This window comes from Triplophysa rosa, unplaced genomic scaffold (assembly GCF_024868665.1).
Source record: "Triplophysa rosa unplaced genomic scaffold, Trosa_1v2 scaffold17_ERROPOS7180667+, whole genome shotgun sequence".
Lineage (NCBI taxonomy): Eukaryota > Metazoa > Chordata > Actinopteri > Cypriniformes > Nemacheilidae > Triplophysa > Triplophysa rosa.
In genome coordinates, this window is record NW_026634192.1 from 25,135 (window position 1) to 39,589 (window position 14,455).

Below are 14,455 nucleotides of genomic sequence, written 5' to 3' on the forward strand. Positions count from 1 at the left end.
TTTTTATAAAGAACGTTTGTGGGTCCTGCAAAGTCAATGATGTACGTGGCACGCTGCAATAAAAGTTATGTATAACATTTAATGCTACAATAGAGAGAAAATGAATAAACTATGTAAACAGATCTGTAAACTATGAAATATGAAACCGTGAAATATAAGCAAAAATAATTTATACAGTTATACATTTAAGTAACAGAATCTAATAGTTACATGAGTTATATTGACATAACAGATGCACAACAGTCCTTGTGTTCTCATAACAGAAAAATGGTTTGACATTCAAACACGTGGTGATTTTTCATGAAACATGGTTTCAATATCTGTGTTTAAAGTGCAGCTCTGTCTAGATTTTATTGAGATGATAGTGTGGAGACACTTTCATCTCTCATCCGCTGTCAGCCATGTTTTTCTGTGTGTGTGACCATCGCTATAGTGACTAGTGAGTTTATATCCATTGAGTGTCTCTCTCTCTCTCTGTAGTTGTGCCCTTCAGTCGGGTCAGAGCTCTGCTGTGTGTTGGTGCGCTCCGTCCGTCAGCTCCGGTTCTCCTCCTGTCATTCAGGTCACTCCTCTGGAACACTGACCCATAGAAAGAATTCTCTGCATTCATCTCTGAACATTAGAGAGGACACAGAGCATCTGACTTTTGATCTCAGCCAAAGACTGATGCTTCACCCAAAGCCCTGAGAACAAACCCACTTACTGAACTACAGGAAACAGAATTATTTGTCATTGACAATCTAATGACACTAAAACCATGAGGTTTCTGCCGTCTCTGTGTGTTGTTCTCAGGGTCATTTGTGTTAGAAATGTTCGTTGTTTATTGTTTTAGGTGCAAATGTGACATGTGCACGAGTCTTGATTTTAAGGGAAGGGATCTTTATATGATTTGCTATCACTAATGGTTTTTGTTTTTCGGAATGAATTTGTTTTGTACATCTGAGACTTGATGACATCACTCTCGACAGATCACATGACCACCTTCTGCACTTACTTCATTCAAAATGACGCTCCTGTGTTAAAATGACATCATCTGTATGAATTTATTCCCTCCTTAGTCTTGATATCATCATCATCATCATCGTTGTGCAGAGGCGAGAATCTGCTAGCTTGACGTCTGCATCACTACGTCTCGGTGTTTGTTAAATGTAACACTCATGTCTGCAGTCTGTAACTGTGCCGGGGGCACATGATGCACTTTATGTTCCTGAAGGATTATGGGATTGATACTTGTACACTACATGTTTGGATACCACGGTAAATCTTCACGTGAAGCGGAGTGCCTTTCTACAGACATCTGTGTGTGCGAATGGTACGGCCCTGATAAAACGGTGCCTTGCATGTGTAACTGCAGAATTTTATGTATTTAATATTACTTTTTGTTTCAGTTTCGCTTTTGCGTATTTCAAAATGTTTCTAGGTGTTTTGTAAATGATTGCGTTGAAATGAATCCAGGGGTTAGTAGATGAGTTCTTGACAGAGAAAGTAGTTGATCAATCACTCTGTCATTACATTTATCTGAGTTTAACATGATTGATTTTCGAAAAGATGGATTGCTGTTATTTTATTTTGTTCTGAATGTTACAATGACTGTTATGCAAATATGGTTGAGGGTTGTAGACTGGCTGACTGCTGTAAAATATTTTCATTGGAACTAATTAAATTAAATTACGTATGTAGTTTATGTACACTGTATACAATTAATATTGTACATTATTGTCTGTTAGCTGAACTGCGTAAAATAAACTTTTGTTACAAGATATACACTCTGTGTGCTCATATACATACTGGGACACATTATACACTTTTATTACACAAGTGGACTTGGTTTTTATACAGTATGTTAGTGGGGACCTAAACCTGAATGCACACCAACTCATGGGGACTGTGGGGACCAAAATTGTACAGAATGATAATTTTTGAAAATGTAAAAATGCAAGAAGTTTTCTATGATCTTTAGGTTTAGGGTATAAAATATACAGTTTGTACAGTATACACCTCATTACGCCTATGGACTGTCCCCACGGAGATAATAAACCAGACATGCGTGTGTGTCAGTGGGAGGAGTGAGTTGACTTTGTTCAGTGTAGAGTTTGAGTCGCAGTGACGCGCCGCGGACCCGCAGCATCTGCAGCGCTCGGTGAGTTTCATCTGCTTGTTTGATCAGTTAAACGTCATCGATCAGTTTAACGTGGTTCACGCGGACACGGTAACAGTTTTAACGGTCACTGCTGAAGTGTGACGAGCGCTCTGCGGGTTTATATGTGAAAATGGCGGCGAGGCTGCAGGCCTGCACGAGAATAAACCCGAATACACACACACACACACACACATACACAGGCTGAAAGGAAGAAAGAGAGAGAGAGTAACGTTACTGTAATAGCAGTATGTGTGTTTTGTTATTAACGTTGCATTTATTTGTGGTTTGATATCGTCAGTGCGGCGGTGCTAATGTGTTAGCCTGTTAGCATGAGTGTGCGAATAAATGCCGGAATTTTGGCCTTTAAATTGCCCAATTAGACGTGTGAATCGACTGAAAATTTTGAGAGCGAAACAATTAACATAACCAGCGTAAAACCCGTTTTCGTTGATTTATGAGTATGATAAGCGTGTGAGCGCAGGTAACAGGCCGCAAACATACAGATCATAAAGAGACACTGATATGTAAACATCAGATAGACAGACTGAGAGTGAGACTTAAACACACACACTGATGAATAAGAAACAACAGTAACATCAGACTGACAGATGTCTGATTGGGTTTGATGACAGACATGCTTCATGATCTGTTGTGTGTGAGAAAGACTTCATGTCACACAGGCATGGGCGGGTATGAACCGTTGACGGTATGACAACCTTCCGCAGAGCGACCAGGTTTCACGGTATTGCAATAACAACAACTTTTCAACTGTACACAAGTACATTTTATTTTTACAACATTCATAGAACATATATGTCGGGTAAAAATAAAGCCTTGAAATTATAAGACTTTTTCAAAAAATATATTTTTGTCATAAATTAGGCCTAAACATCCAACATTGCATTATATGACTTAATCATTTATTTTTGTGTAAACACAGCTCATACCGTAGAAACGGTATCGCAGAAAATTTTAGTGGTTTTGAAACCTTGACTCTTTATTCAGCCTGTCAGTACACGATCCGTTCTGCGCATGCGCATAATTACGTAGTAGAAGACGTCACGGTTTCCCTACACTATTGGTATCACGCATGCGATGAAACACTTGACGGCCAGACGGCTAGTGATGGGAAGTTCGGATCATTTTAGTGACTCGGACCTTTGAGTCTCGTTCAGCAAAATGAACGAATCTTTTTTCGAGTCATATCGTTCATTTCGTTCATTTTAGCAAAATATAATTAAAATGTTAAATGTTACTTTCCTAACACATCTACGTTGATCACGTTACAAACAATACAAAACTATAATGCTATAAGAAACAGAAAAGATTAATTCATTGTTTACCTGGGTCTTTAGTCTATGATTAGCTCACCACACCTCTTATCTGACAAGTCCTCGGGTTTGACTCCTTCGTTCATGACGTGACAGCTTCGTAAGCTAAACCAATGCAGTCTGAGCCGGAAAGAGAATCGATTAGTTCACCTCTCGAGTCTTCGGGTTTGAGTCGTTCGTTCTTTTGTCACATGATGTGACAGCTTTGGACAGAGAAATTAGTTAATTTACTAATTCCAGTACAGGACCCATAGAATGTTGCGCATGCGCGACTGAACGAATCACTCCCCGAGACGACTCGTTCTTCCCGAGTCACATTAAAGATTTGTTCAAAATGAACGAATCGTTCAAGAACGACCCATCACTACAGGCGGCATATTTTGTAGGCTACATTGTAGTGTTGTCACGATACTGGAATTTCTAACTTCGATTCAATACCTAAAAAAATATCGATATTCGATACCATTTTCGATACCACGGGGAATAAACTGCAATAGCAATAAGGCCCTAATAAGCAATAGCAATATAGCCCTTTTTAAATTTTATTTGAAGTTAAATTGAACAAGACTAGACAATGAGGTATATATTTTTACATTATTTATTAATTGTTAATCTAATGTTAATTTTACGAATACATTTACTATTTAAAATCAAAGTTGTATTTGTCAGTATTAATGGACCAGACCCTGTTGAAAAAACCAGCCTATGCTGGTTTGGTATGTTTTGATGCTGGTTTGCTGGTTTAAACTGTTCATGTGCTGGTTTAAGATGGTCATATGCTGATTTAAGATGGTTCTTAGCTGGTTTAAGATCAAACCAGCATCGATCAAAACATACCTTACCCAGCATATACTGGATTTTTCAACAGGGGAGCTTACTTGGTTGTATTTTTTAACTAACATTTAAAAGAGATTAATAAATACTTCAACAAATGTATTGCTCATTCATTGTTCGTTAATGTTAGTTAATAGCCTACATTTTTATTTGGCTAAATTGGCTTTTATTCACATAGGCCCATACTAGGGCTGTGCGATTTGGGGAAAATATCTAATTGCGATATTTTTGACAGACATTGCGATTGCGATTTGATTTGCGATTTTAACTTTTCTAATTCAAGCTTCAGCTCAATATTGTTGTGTGGAGCACAGTATGGGTATAGTTACCCTGCTGAAAGAAAACAAAAGAAATGTTTCCATTAAAACCATTACAAAATTCATTTTTGTAGTGTGTTTAGGGCATTATTCAAATAGGGCTTACTGTTGTTCAATTGGTTCCCAACTTCCCGATTACATCACACCAATAGAATCCAAATACCAGTGTACACTATTAGTGACATAGACATAGTTACATAGGCTGCAGCTATCGATTCTTTTACTAATCGAGTATTCTACTGATTTTTCCATCGATTAATCGGGTATTCGGATAATAAGTACTTTTTCTTTATTAAAAAGCAATACTAAATATACAAGAGAAAATAAGACAGGTCTCTTAAAATGAGTAAAACAACTAATTTGTTTCCTTTTTAGAACAATTAGTTTTTATTGCTGAAATAGCATACATTAATATCTGTGAAAACTAAACCCATTTAGTACATTCCATTGCCATATTAAATTCAAAATGCAATATAATACAAATATATAAATAAGAAACATGAATAAAAATGGAAATAATAATTTCAAACAATAGCCTATGACTTTTATTTTGGCAGGTTGTCAGAAGACGCTTATTTTTTAGTATGTCTGTTTCTTCACTCAAACAATAACATGTTTGTGAAATAAACTCTCAGCGCAACTCTGGAGGTGAAGTTCATGTCCTCATTCAGCGCAGACGCAGACAAATTCATGAGCATCACGCGTGTAGCACGTTAAACTGTGCAGTTCATTCACTCAGACACGCAGACCAGACAGATGAAATGTGTAATTAACAGGATTCGGTGTCCACTAGTCCGCATCTAGTTTGATGGACTCAATGCAGCCGGAAAACAAGTTTCACTCGTAAAATAGACTAAAACTAAGTAAAATATCAGTTCACCATTTCAATAAGCTATTAGGGCTGTGACGGTGGCAGTTTTTTACACCGCGGTGCGATGGTGCGGTGGTTGAGAAATATATATTATTTATATAAATAATATTTATATTATTATATTTGCGTGTAGCAACCACATGACGAGTGGAAGAGAAATATAGACCTTATTTAAATACTTGAAATTGTTAAATAATTGAAATATGATATCTGAAATAAATGAGGATGAAACATCCGTCAATGTTTAACGCGCAAATCCATCAGTGAAACGGCACACTACAGCATATAAAACATTTAAATAAACATCAGTAAATAATGAAAACTTAAATGATATAAGAAAGCTAAATACTAAATAAAAAAGCTCTTGTTGCAGTAACTTCAGTCAGTGGCGTATTAACCCTTACAGTCCTTAACAATTCCATTTGAAACAAACTGTTTAAACCTACATTGGCTTTCCTATTCAGATTGCCATAAAAACTTTACTTTTTCCGACTCGTTGATGTGAAACTTACTTGTTGACATTGTCCAGATTAAAATGTGTACAGCTGCACTAAATGCGCGTTCAGAAGATGTGCACAGGAGCGCAAATGAAGAGATGTCTCTCCGCAACCGCGGCAAAACCTGCGCGCGCTCCGACACTAAGCAAGCGGGTCATAGCCAGTTTTGATTTTACGTATCTGTTCATTTCACAACAAGATCCATTGCAAAACCCGCAGAATAACCTGGGTTTTGCCGTGCAGGCCTGCGCTCGAACGCACCAACGGAAACGTATGCCAATAATTTCTGTTAATTTAAAATCTTTTAAATAAAACCATCCACAACTGAAAGGCTACAACTAGCAATCGTTATCGCAACTCTCATATTTATTACACCTATATTTGTCAAGAGTGACGTGCACTACGCGTGCTCGCCGTCATGGCACTTTACCACGTCGGTGGTGCGCTGTACACCGTCCAGCCTGCCCACAAATGGATGTATTATTGCACATGTAGATGACTTTTAGCCCTGTCGAATAGTAGGGCTTGCGCAGTTAACGGTCGTGGGAAGCAGTTCTGGTCGTTTGAAAACGAGGCTTCGAGCAACAAACAATTATCGATGTTTTTTGTTATTCGTAATAACTCGAGTTATGCAGGAATCGTTTCAGCCCTACATAGTTACATGGTCTGATTTATTTTTTTTAAGTATGTGGGATTTTTTAAAACAAGTAGAAAATGTGCTGAATGTTTATTTCATCCAAGTGAAATTAGCAAAACAGTTAGATAGAATTTACATTTGTTTGAAACGCGGAGCTAGGCGTGAGTTGACACAGGGTGCGCGCGTGCGTCAAGCCTCGTCCATATTGCCAGATGCCCGTGTGGAGCCGGACTCAAGTACTATAAACGTCATTACGAAACAGGCTGTGTGCGCGTCGAGTTTAAACGGCTCGTCCGCGAGATGCGGGAGACGCGCGGCGAGTATGACACAGGCTGTGTGTGCGCGTCAAGTTTAAACGACTCGTCCGCGAGATGCGGGAGACGCGCGAGTATGAAACAGGCTATGTGTGCACGTCAAGTTTAAACGGCTCGTCCGCGAGATGCGGGAGACGCGCAACGCGGGGCAGAGACGTGCGAGTATGACACAGGCTGTGTGTGCGGTCTTATGAATTGGACGGTTCTTTAATATTTATTTGCCTAATATGATCGATCTGACTCTGCAGATGCCATAATAACACACACTCTCTCCTGCCTTGTGTTTGTTTGTTTTTTTAATGACGGACGTTTACGCAGTTGACTAGGGCAGTGCTGATTAGGCATAACGGAGGTTCGCTCACTCAGTTGGTTCGCTTCCACATCGCAACCTCTTGCGATTAGCAAATCGCAACGTCTCACATCGCGATTGCGATTCGATTTCGATTAATCGTTCAGCCCTAGCCCATACTGTAATCATTGATCAGCGCACATATAGACAGAAACGCAAACTTAAACGCAGGAAGTGTTGCAGAGACTCCGCATCTTTCTAACATTAACAACTTTTAACTGGAGCGAATGAGACGAGTGGATGAAATCATTGAACAGCGCACATACATAGAGCGCTATGGTAAACACGGAAGTGCAAACGTGTATCACACGCGAGAACTGTTGCGGAGACTTTACTCGCACCAGCATTACTTCAAACATCAAATTAACCGGAGCGAACGAGAGGAGTGGATGAAATCATTGATGAGCGCACATAAAGACAGAAACACGTGCATTAAACATGAGAACTGTTGCGGAGACTCTGTACTAACATAAACAACATATAACCAGGGCGAATGAAACGAGTGGATCAAATTATTGATCAGCGCACATACATGGATCGCTATGGTAAACACGGGAAGCGTAACGAGCGTGCACCACGCCAGATGTGTTACTGAGACTGGCCATCTTTTCTAACATAAACACGATTTAACTGCCGCAAACGAGTCAAGTATGTGAGAGGAGGCGGGGCTCTGTTGTTATGCGTTCACGTGCAGTGTGTGTTAACTCACTGTCGGAAAAGAGAAAGAGGGCGGGAACGCGCAGCTGATATCGATACGTGGGACATGGGAATTGGAACCGTTTCAGATTCTTCAGTATCGATACTTATCAAAATATCGATATTTTTGACAACACTACTACATTGTGTTTTTCATTTAACAGTTCACGGCGGGTCTATTTTGATGTTTTTAAATGTATGTTACGCTATGCATTACGATGTGTTTACGTGGTTGCCAATCCAAAATAATAAAGGAGTTGTTACATGAACATACACGATTTTGGTTACATGTGGAATAAAGTCTTACTGTCACTGCCAACCTTCAGTTTCCGCCATACTCCCCTTTGCGATTCATTGCTGTATGGCATTAGGCCACCTTAACTTGCTGTGTTTCGATCTGAGGTCAGTAGTATTGTCAAAGACGGTTTGTGTCGTTTTTTTTTATTAAAAGCTGCTAATATTAGTTAACTTTAAATAGAGTAATTTTGTATTAGTATGGGTCTATATAGGCTAATATATCTATCTATATCATCTAAATGAGGAAAATAATCCCTTCAATGGTGTTTACAGAAGACAATAAGGAACATAATATGCATTTCTGCCTAGACTATCTGCACTTACATGAAGAAAGAACCACAAACAAGTCTGGTGAAACGTTACAGAGTATTTCAAACTGACAATGGAAATGACTTGAAAGAACGCATAGTGTTCACACACAAGTGACATGAGACCAGAGGTGGACAGTAGTAAAAGTCGCGGTACAAAGGTGCGCAAGCGTAGAACAGATCGTGCAGTGTCATAAAACAGAATTATCATTTGCGCATGCACGTTTCTACTACGTCATTATCGTGCAGGCATCCCGGATCGTGTACCGACACAGCCCATGCCTAGTCACACAAATGTTTATTCCGCTTCATGATTGACAGTTGTCTTTAAATGACACGCATGTCATGATAACACTGAAGAAACAACATCATTCTGAAGTGTGTGACAAGCATAGACTATTTTGTAAAGCAGGTTGAGACCAAGGACCCCCCCTAAAATTTAAAACATATAAATCAGGGATACATGTTAAATTGTCGGCCATATCGGTATCAGCCGATAAATGGTCATTTTTAATGTTATCGGTATCGGCTGATAATAAAATTTATGCTGATATATTAAAGCCGATAAATCTTAAATCATTTCCTCTGGTTAAACTTCTTCAGCTGCTCACAGTTAAATCCAGTACAGTACTGTCTTTCTGTCGTGATCATTCACTTACTGTTATTAGCAACACATTGTTGATGTAGGTACAGTATGTATATACAGTATTTACGAATGTGTAAATTATAGGAACAAAAGCATATTGTTTTAATCAGACTGCTTGTGAATGCTTTCTGTCTGGACACCTGTTAGACATGTGGCTATTAAGAACACTTTTTCTGGAAGAACATCTATAATTTGTTTATTAAATATACCAGAGAAGTTTGAAGGTTAAAGAATCGTTAACTAGTGTACAGTAGGCTTGGTACATGATTTTCACTGGAAATAAAGAGAACTAATGGTTACCTTGTTTTCGGCAGTCAACGTTTTCAAATAAAAGCAGTTGTCCACTTTTTGCCTTTTGTTTCAGTCTTAGGGAATTTTATATGAATATTTAGATAGTGTTGTCACGATACCAAATTTTTGACTTCGATACAATACCTAAGAAAAGTATTTCAATACCAATAGTAAATCGAACCATGCAAAAAGAACATGCAGGAAGTAATTAAATAAAAAATGATGAAACATGAATAACTTAAAATTCTGTTATTTTATTTTTTACTCTTACAACTTACACTGTATTCCTGCCTTGCTTTTTGAGCATGTCTTCCCCCTTATTTAAAAACAACATGTCACCACACAGACCTACATATGAGTGTCAGGTGTCAATCTATGATACAGCCCTAAACGTGTACCTGTCTCAGTGTTTGCTGTCTGCTGAGGTGAAACGAGAAAATAAACTGTTTAAACTTAAATGAATCTACATAAATACTAGCTAAGACCATAAAGCATGGTAAAATTCATTCACTTCAATACATTACAATTCATTAAAAACGTTACGTAATGCATTCTGACATGAACTAACAATAAATCTCTTTTTACAGCATTTATTAATTTGTTTATGAAACATAATAAAAATCTAGTTGTTTATTCATATTAGTTCATTGATGTTAACAAAATAATACATAATTCAGGCTATTGTTATCATTCACATACGCTACCTGTCACTTTTAAAGTTCTTTAAACGGTCGGGATGTCTGTTGGTGAAATGCTTTGCCAAGATGATCATGTTGGCTCTCATGTGGTCCGCAGATTTTGCACAGACGGACTTCATCTGCACTTTGCCGCACGCTTTAACTCTGCTATAATGCCTCTTTGCGCATCTGCTTCACTGACAAGTCATGAACAGACGGAAAAGGCACTTATGTTTGCCGCCATGACTTTCATTTTGTCGTCACCCCAAAATCTGCAGTGCAAATACGAGGAAAGAAAGTTGTACGCGTCCACTGACTGAAGAGAGCGCTGAGAGCACATGTGCGCGCACATACGGCTGCTGCAAATGGATGCATTTCAGGATGCGTTTTCTCTGAAATGCGCGCGTCATTAAAGTACCGGTACCAAATAAATGAGAAATTGTATTGTTTTAACAGAATGATATCGCGGTACTTTTCTAGTACCGGTCTATCATGCAACACTAGATACTGTATATCGGCCAATATATTGGTTATCGGCTTCCGATGTTAAAGAATTATCGTTATCGGCCAAAATGTACATATTGGTTTATCCCTAATATAAACATGAACACTTAAAAATGAAACGTTAATAGAATATCAGTTTTTGCTTTGTCCCCAACCCCTGTTATAATGCATTATTACACAGTGCTCTGAAGTGCTTGATTCTGATTGGCTGGTCGCAGCATTCTGAGGTCCGTTATTCCGTGATTACAGCCGGCCAAAAGTCATCTTGACCGGTGCAGCTTGATATTACACGTACATTAAATTTGAAGAGTTTGGTTCCAAACCGCCATTTAAAAAAAATGAATTTCCGCCAAAATCAGTATTGTATCAGGTCGGTACTGAAAAGTCACTTTTTAAATTTTACGCAAAATGCGATATCCGCCGTGTCATGTTTTCTCCCTTTCTTTCCAAACCGCAATATACGCCAGTCTCACTTCTCTGCAGAATGCGACATATCCGCTCAACCAATCACAGCACAGCATTCCACGCGCTGTAAACAGTAATGGCGGCGCAGTGAATACGGTCGGCTCCTAGTTTCCCTGATCTACTTTGTACTTTGTGTTCGACAAACAAACAAAAAAATGAATAATTTTGACGGCATTGATGAACCTGTGCTGGTTTCTGCGGTGAGGAAGAAACGTAAACCATCGAAATCTAATCATTTACGTGAGGAGATTAAGAAAACGAGGCAGTAATTTATAGCGTTAAAAAGATGACCCGTTGAATTCATTTTAGGAGCGATGACTGACTGAACGTGTTTTAGTCCAGTGCCTGTATGTAAGATTAGTATTGCAGGGCTCTAGACTAACTTTTTGCACTGGTTGCACAAAAGTTAGGTGCACCCAAATTTTTGACCGCATCGCATTTAACGCCGCAGTTTTACCAGTTCACTTTTTTTTAATCGCTGTCCATATAGGCAATATTGACTTGTAAATGATTAACTAACAATCTGGTCAACATAAAGTTCTTTATTTGAAGCACATTTCTACAAGAAAGGTAACTTACTGAAAAAGTGTTGGTGCTTAAAGTGCTTCACTGAACTGAAACTTAAAGAGTACATTCCTCAATATTTTTAAGGGCTTATTTTGGTTTATGGAGTGTCCGACAACAAGTTTATGTACATACATGATGTAAAAATACTATTATTTCGTAATAATAAGCAGTTTTTATTACCTTACTTCTTGACTGACTCTCAAATGATTCGTTCCGCGATTCATCTGTGTAATCTCCACCTTTCCGCCAGCGTAGTCTGATCTGATTGGTCAGATAGTGTAGTCTGCTGTGATTGGTCAGATGGTCTAGTCTGCTGTGATTGGTCAGATGGTCTAGTCTGCTGTGATTGGTCAGATGGTCTAGTCTGCTGTGATTGGTCAAACGCGTTCAGCATGTGTCGCAAATGGACCGCCTATCATTACTACTGTATTACGGTTTGCAGGTGGTTGGATATTACAGTTTTTTTCAACTGCTAACAAACATTGTTCAATACTGAAGCCACATTTTCAAAACTCTTCACACAGTCTGCATTACCAACATGACTGTCGGCCAAACACTTCATCTCACCTCCAAAACTCACTCCGACCAACAAAACACTTCATCTATGTGTCAAAATAAGATCATTCCAACATAACACTGACAACAATTCTCATTCAGAAAACATGCATGTCACTCATAAAACACTGACCTAAAAAACACTAGCAACAGGGAGCATTACAGAAATAATGACCTTTTATTTTTAAAGTTTCAATGAATTATCCACATAAACAGTATTTTATTATAGAATAACAGATTTTTAATTTATTGAATGTACTAAAGCATACGTATGTAACAAGAATGAATCAAAAATCATTTTTTTCTTTGAATATAGTACTTTATTTGTGAAAATACTCTAAATAGGTGAAAAAAGAAAATCCTGAAATTCCAGGGCAAAATAAAAAAATATCAACACAACAACACGTGTAGTCTAATCACTCATTGTAAAGTCCTGTGAAGGTTCTAGTCCTCCCTCTCTCTTGCATTAGGCCACAAGTTCTCATCAACATCACATCTGATGTCTTCTCTGGCAATGCATCTTGGAAAGTATCTTCTGGAATGTCTAATCCAACCCTGGCAGTCTTCAGGAAAAATGTCTCCACACCCCGCATTCATTGCCTCCAGTAAAGTCATCTGGTCATGTGGATGGTGGTCATAAACCTTCCACCTCCATGCAGAGAAAAACTCCTCTATGGGGTTTAAGAAGGGGGAGTATGGAGGCAGGAATAATACTGACATCCTGGGATGTGCTGCGAACCAGTCTGTGACTGCAGCAGAGTGGTGGAATGCCACATTATCCCACACCACAACGAAGGTAGGGCAGTTTGATGCCCCTCGCCGTCTCTCCTCTGCTGGCACAAGTTGATTATGCAGGTCATTCAGAAAAGAAATAAGCCTCTCTGTATTGTTCCTTTTCCACACAAATTCAGCCCAAAGAGGTCCTCTTTTACTTTATACCATATGCTCATGTAATTGAAAGAACCTCAACACCTGAGTGTGTTTCCTATATGGGAATCAGCTGTAATGTATATATTTGCATAGCTTTTATCAGCTGTTTCTCATTAGCAGTGGAATAAAATACAGGGGGCATATTTGTGTTTCAGTTCACAATATATATATACAGCTGTTCACTTTGACTTTAGCCTACAAGTTAGGTTCAGAACATGATGTTATCTGTTCTGACATACAGTGTAAAAGCATATGAAAATCTGGCAGTAAAATTACATTGTTTTGGTCTTGGTTGAGCTTGTGTGTAAAAGAAGTTCAAGCATTTTAAATGTGTGTTAACTGTATGCATTTTGTGTCAAAGCAACAATAAATGTGTTAATTGTATAGTCTACACAGACAGATGTTGTGCTAACTGTGTTAAGAGTTTAGCAAAATTGTTAAAAGTATTGAAAAAATTGTCATAGCGATCGTAAAAAACTGTAACAGTGTATAGAGAGAGATGGCGTCGATTTTACCTTACCAGTTCGAGCCCAAGTCTGACGAATCATTCTTTAATCCTTATACAGATGCCAGTAAGAAAAAGGACTGTTGTAGACACTTCTCTTGTAACAGTTAGTTATCACGGCATACAGTGTACGGTGTTCGTATCTTCAGATGTTATTATAACTATAGTACACCACGCAGTTCTTGAAATAAAGACTTTGAGAGTTAATATGGTTGAACACTTACATTAGCGCAACGAGTTTATAGCTAACGTTAGGTAAACAAACAGTAACAACCCCAAAAATAACGGTAACGTTAGCTAAACACAGACATGAGATAACGTCACACAAATTTAATTTTAAATAAAGACAAAAATAAAGAGTCACACTTACAGGTTGTGATTCGGTGGAGCTTACAGGTCCAAATAAAGTTGGTATTGCAACATCTTTTAAGGAAAGACGTTTAATGTATCCTGCAGTAAAGGCGCCAAGATTGATGAAGCAATCTTCGGTAAAATGACGCGCGCAAAGTAAAACGTTCGGTTTATACTCCTTTGGTGTCGTTTGAAAAATAAATAGTAACCATTTTTTCCTCAGAAGTTCTTCCTTTGGTAGTGAAAATAAGACTGACTTAGTTTCACTACATAGAACACAGCTTCTCTTAGACATGATGCACACGTCACGAACGAGCTAGTACAGTGTTTGGGGAGGAGAGAGTTAAGTTTTCGCAGTCAGTAGGCGGGGATT

General features: G+C 38.4%; 2 protein-coding genes across 2 annotated transcripts in view; both read left to right on the top strand.

Annotated features, from left to right (window-relative positions):
• snx16 (sorting nexin 16) overlaps positions 1-1,764 on the top strand; it is a 6,374-nt gene extending 4,610 nt beyond the window's left edge. The window contains exon 8 of the mRNA XM_057327160.1: positions 481-1,764. Within this exon, the coding sequence (XP_057183143.1) occupies positions 481-583 (103 nt within the window). The 3' untranslated portion in view covers positions 584-1,764. The remainder of the gene's footprint in view (positions 1-480) is intronic.
• Positions 1,765-2,060: 296 nt separating this feature from the next.
• The window catches only part of LOC130549829 (NEDD4-like E3 ubiquitin-protein ligase WWP1), a 21,888-nt gene continuing 9,493 nt past the window's right edge, over positions 2,061-14,455 (top strand). The window contains exons 1-2 of the mRNA XM_057327171.1: positions 2,061-2,140; positions 12,767-13,092. Of these exons, the coding sequence (XP_057183154.1) occupies positions 13,064-13,092 (29 nt within the window). The 5' untranslated portion in view covers positions 2,061-2,140; positions 12,767-13,063. The remainder of the gene's footprint in view (positions 2,141-12,766; positions 13,093-14,455) is intronic.